At 61.4% G+C, this 5,151-nt stretch overlaps 1 protein-coding gene across 1 annotated transcript; it reads left to right on the top strand.

The window, feature by feature from the left end:
• Window positions 1–1,867: 1,867 nt before the first annotated feature.
• On the top strand, window positions 1,868–4,804 carry FOXB1 (forkhead box B1). The gene is made up of 2 exons (XM_085234085.1): window positions 1,868–2,255; window positions 2,603–4,804. The coding sequence occupies exon 2, from the start codon at window positions 2,627–2,629 to the stop codon at window positions 3,587–3,589; it is 963 nt and encodes a 320-aa protein (XP_085090211.1). The 5' UTR covers window positions 1,868–2,255; window positions 2,603–2,626; the 3' UTR covers window positions 3,590–4,804.
• Window positions 4,805–5,151: the final 347 nt, after the last annotated feature.

The following is a 5,151-nucleotide window of genomic DNA, read 5'->3' as shown; positions in this document are numbered from 1 at the left end:
TTTCCTCACACCCACACTTGCCCCTTTCCCTCCTCCCTATCGTTAGTTTTCAAAGGGAAAGGCGAACGCTTCGAGTTCCACTGAAGTCCCCGCACTGCCCGACTCCGACATTTGTTGCGCTCCGGGTGGCGGTTGGCGGCTCTGCGCGCCGATCCTCCGCGCCCACATCCATCGCACACATTCCTTCGCATTGGGAAAGCGGTGGTACCGCTCCCGGCCGTACCTCATTTGCACTCGGAGCAGCAAATAACAACGGAAGTCGACTTTTCTTTAACTTTACAGCTTGCGGGCTCCCATTTGCGCCAGCAGTTTTTTGTTTTTTTTTTTTTTCCTCCCTCCTTCGAAAATAAAAGGCACCGGCAACAACAATAAGAAAAGTATTTGTCAACCTGTGAATTTTATTTACTCTCGCGCTACTTCTGAGCTCTCTGTTTGATACCTCGGTTGCGACCGAGGCTGAAACATCAGGTCGGCCCGGGATGTGGAAACGCGGGGCTGGGGGCGGCGGGGCCATGCGGAGCCGCGGATTTGTGACTCTCCGTTCTATGGCAGCGGCCTCCTGCCCCGTGCCTGGGGCACGTCGGGAGGAATCTGCCCCGGCCGCACAGCGCTACCTCCCCCCTTCCCTCCTCCCCAGGCCCCCCCGCCGCACCCCGCTGCGGGGTAGCCCCAAGCCCTCTGTGCGGAGCCGAGCGGGAGGTGTCCCTCTATGCTCGGCTTCTCGCTTTCTTAAAAACGCGATTAGTTGCTCATTATTCCCTAAACGACGTCCTGAACCGCGAGCTAGGGATCAGCCAGGCTCGAGGGTGGCGAGTTGGGACGGCGGGGCCCGACCGCAGCCCTTGGCCCGGCCCGGCCCCGCTGCAGGGCGAGGAGCTGAGGGCGGGCGCTCACACCTCCCCTGCCCTTCTTTCCACCCCTCCTCCCCCCGTTATTTTTGCTGAATTAAGAAGGTGACATTATTCTTTTCTTCAAGTACTTCTGTTAATATTGAAAAACGTGCGCTTGCATTTCAAGCGGCCGCTCTCAGCCTCAGCGGCCATTTCAATATTAATGAAATTGTTTAATCTCCTAAATTCATCGTGTTTAAGTTACGTTTTGGTGATTTATTGACCGACTCCGAAAACGCTGGTAATGGAGTGGATGTGCATTCACAGCAAAGCATCTCCCTCCCTGGGCTCGCAGCCCCCTCGCTCCGCCGCGGGCTGACGGCACGCAGCGCCCCGCACCATCCCGCACCGGGGGGGCTGCCCGGGGTGCCCGCACGGAGCCGAGGCGCGGAGCTCCCGGGGAGAGACCGGCTTGCCCCGCTGCGCCCCGCAGCCCCGTGCGCGGCTTCGGGCCGAGCACCAACAGGTTCGCGAGCTGGGAGCGGGTGGGCCGGCTGGGAGAGACACCTCCCCGGGCCGGGCGCGGGGGATCCCCGCCTCCTCTGCCCCGCACGAAGCCCCCGGAACGGGGCAGAGCCCGCCTGGGCTCGGCGAGGGAAAGTCCCTCGTTCCGGGCAGAAAGCCTCGCCTTCGTTAGCCAACAGCACAAATCAGATAACAATGCAGAACAAACAGAATACCACCGCCAAGCGATTTCCATGTCAAACATCGCACCGCTCAGCAGCTCCATTTGTAAGTGTGAATTGCGGACCGAGCTTCCTGCAAAGTCCACAGAAAGGTTGGCGCGTACCTCCCCTCCCCACCCCCCCGCTACTGAGGACCATCACACCGCAATTCCGCTGGCGGAGCCTTTTCACCCCTCGCCTCGTCTTCAAATGGAAATGATTCCCATTGGCCCAAGGTGTCCATGTAAATAGGTGTAAATGAAACCAGATTATGCCTTTCTCTCCAACCCCCTCCTCCCGCCGCCCTCCCCCTCCTCCCAAGGCGATTGTCATATGATAGCGAAGAAGTGGCACATTAATGAAGCGCCTCTACAGGGGTCTTTTCTGCTCATGTCACCACATAAAACTATCAGATGCTTGGAGGAAGGACATGGAGGCAACTACTTAGCTCACCGCGGCTGCAGAGAAGCGGGCGAGCCGCTGCCGCAACCCAGCTGCCGCCAGTGTAAAAGGAGCTGATTCAGCCCGCGGAGGAGAAGGGAGGGCTACGCAAAAGGATTCCCCGAAGCGAGCCGGGACTACAGCGGAGCGGAGCGGTCGGGCAGGGGGGCGAGAAAGGCGCCGCGGCAGCGCCCTGGGGAGCAGCCCCGACTCCCGGCCGCGTCCCGGATGCGGACTGTCAACTTCCAGCAACTTTAAGGTGGGCACGCTCGGGGCTACCGGGGCGGGGGGACGGGAGACGAGGGGAGAGGAGAGGACGCGAGCGAGCGGGAGGGAGTCCCGTCCCCCGGCAGAGGCTGGAACGCACGGCGGCCGCCGCGAAAGCCGGGAGGGCGCGGGGCCGGAGCGGGAAGGCCGGAGCGGGCAGTAGTGCGCTGCGCTGCTCTCCGCCAGCCCCCGCCGGCGCCGCGCGGCTCTGGGCTGATCCCCCCGCCCGCACCGCCCCGAGGGCCGCGGGTCCTCGCGCCCCTTGCCCGGTCTTCCCAGGCTCTCGGACTCACCCCTCCGCCCCCCCCACCCCCCATCCCTGTCGCTGCCCTTCCGCAGATCTCCGCGGGTCCCCAAGCGAAGATGCCTCGCCCGGGCAGAAACACTTACAGCGACCAGAAGCCCCCCTACTCCTACATCTCCCTGACCGCCATGGCGATCCAGAGCTCTCCCGAGAAGATGCTGCCCCTGAGCGAGATCTACAAGTTCATCATGGACCGCTTCCCCTATTATCGGGAGAACACGCAGCGCTGGCAGAACTCTCTGCGGCACAACCTCTCCTTCAACGACTGCTTCATCAAAATCCCGCGCCGGCCCGACCAGCCGGGCAAGGGCAGCTTCTGGGCGCTGCATCCCAGCTGCGGGGACATGTTTGAGAACGGCAGCTTCCTGCGGCGACGCAAGCGCTTCAAGGTGCTGAAGTCAGAGCACCTGGCGCCCAGCAAGCCGGCCGACGCGGCGCAGTACCTGCAGCAGCAGGCGAAGCTGCGCCTCAGCGCGCTGGCGGCCACGGGCACGCACCTGCCCCAGATGTCCACCTATAATCTCGGCGTGTCGCAGCCGTCCAGCTTCAAGCACCCCTTCGCCATCGAGAACATAATCGCCCGAGAATACAAGATGCCCGGCGGGCTCGCCTTCTCCACCATGCAGCCCGTGCCGGCCGCCTACCCGCTCCCCAACCAGCTCACCACGGTGGGCAGCTCCATCGGCACGGGCTGGCCCCACGTGTACGGCTCCGGCGTGATCGACACGGCCACCCCCATCTCCATGGCCGGCGGCGAGTACGGCGCCTACGGCGTGCCCATCAAGCCGCTGTGCCACGGCGGGCAAACTTTGCCGGCCATCCCCGTGCCCATCAAGCCGACCCCCGCCGCCGTGCCGGCCCTCCCCGCGCTGCCCGCGCCCATCCCCACCATCCTCTCGAACTCGCCGCCCTCTCTCAGCCCCACGTCCTCGCAGACGGCCACCAGCCAGAGCAGCCCGGCCACCCCCAGCGAGACTCTGACGAGCCCGGCGCCCGCTCTGCACTCGGTGGCGGTGCACTGACCCCGCGGTCTCTCCGCTCCGTCCCGCCGCACCTCCCGCCGCGCTCCTCGTCTCGCCCTCGCCGCTCCTTAACTTTGTTTATCCGCTCCTCGGAGGTAAAGCGGAGCGGAGCCCCCCGCCCTCCCACCCGCCGCGCCCCGGCACGCGCATCGCCGCCGCGCCCCGAAGCGCTCCGGATACCCTCGGCGTGCCGGGCACCGGACGAGCCTCGCCTCTTTCTTTTCCTTTGTCTGGGCAAGGGCAGGGTGTTACCTAGGACAGACCTTTAAAACCATAAACGGCACAAAACGGCCGCAGCCTCACCGCACGAGAGCAGCGACGTCGCCGGTCTCCGAGCGGCAAACGCTTCGATTCCGGAAGCCCGGAACGCGCTCGTTCCCTCCGCGCGGTGCGGGTGCGTGTACGCGGCTCAGGCGGCGGGGTCGGAGCTGCGCCGGGCGGGGTGCGGGGCCGCGGCGGAGCCGCCCGAGAAGAGCCGGAGAGCCGCGGGGCGGAGGCGGCGGCGGGTGGCCCGGGAGCGGAGCGTCGGGAGCGGGGCCCGGTGCTGCGGGGAGGCAGCCGCTCCGCCCCCGCGCCCACACTGTTTACAAAGCGCGTGTTTCCCTGTAAATAGCGGGCTCGTATCTGTACTGTACATCACACGAGGTCCCCCTCGCAGTACCTGTTGTAAAGTGGATGTCGACCGTAGTTTTCCGGTGGAAGAGAAATGGAAGTTGATTTGTCTGATAACTTCCGATTCAGACGGAGGTTCGGGGTTTCTTTATTTTTTTAATTCTGTAGTTATTTCACGGCTCACAAACGAACCAAGCCAGCCCTGCGCAGGCTCAGCGCCGGCAGAGCTGTGCCCTGCGTACGGCACGGCGCGGCAGGGGCTGGGGAAGCTGTACATGGTTGTGAATAGGAATGGTTATAAATGTGTAAAACGCACTTTTGTTTGAAACATTTTCTAGTTTTAGGTAGTTTGCTGGAAACCGAACCGTTGTTCTGTCGTGAACTGCTTAAGTTAAGGAAAAAGATAAAGCAAACCTCTACGAACAGCATTAGTGTCTATTGATACTGTAAAGAATTTTCTTTTTAACTCTTTTCTTCCTGTACAGAATGAGCATGGCATTTGAAATATCGGTGTTCTCATTCCCAGCATGTGTGTTTTAAGACAAAGGTTAAAAAAAAAAAGAAGTGTCTACGTTAAATTATGAACCTAGTCGTCCAAATAATATTTTCTCATTAAAATATGTAAATGCAGACACAGCTTATTTGTCTTTTTGAAGAGTTTCCATACGAACAAGGGATGACATTCCCATCTCTGGACTCTTCTCGGGAGCACTTTCTCGGGAGATCGCTGCAAATGCAGTTATTAACACGCCAGTATTGGGGAAAATCGTCCTTACCGGTGACTTAGTGAAGAGACAACACAGTGCGTGTGGGGTGTGTGTGTGTGTGTGTGTGTGTGTGTATCTGTCTGTCTGCACACCGACCCACGCACACACTGACACGCAGAGCCACACGCGCCGCACTTACGGCCGTGTCTGTGTGTGTGCCATCCTCACTGCTGCAGCTAGTTT

The sequence above is a fragment of the Meleagris gallopavo genome, chromosome 12, assembly GCF_905368555.1.
Source record: "Meleagris gallopavo chromosome 12, MGAL_WU_HG_1.1, whole genome shotgun sequence".
In the NCBI taxonomy this organism is placed as follows: domain Eukaryota; kingdom Metazoa; phylum Chordata; class Aves; order Galliformes; family Phasianidae; genus Meleagris; species Meleagris gallopavo.
This window is presented reverse-complemented; position numbering and strand designations above follow the sequence as displayed.

Coding starts and splice junctions, on each gene's coding strand:
- FOXB1 (XM_085234085.1), top strand. CDS start 2,627: ATGCCTCGCCCGGGCAGAAACACTTACAGCGACCAGAAGCCCCCCTAC.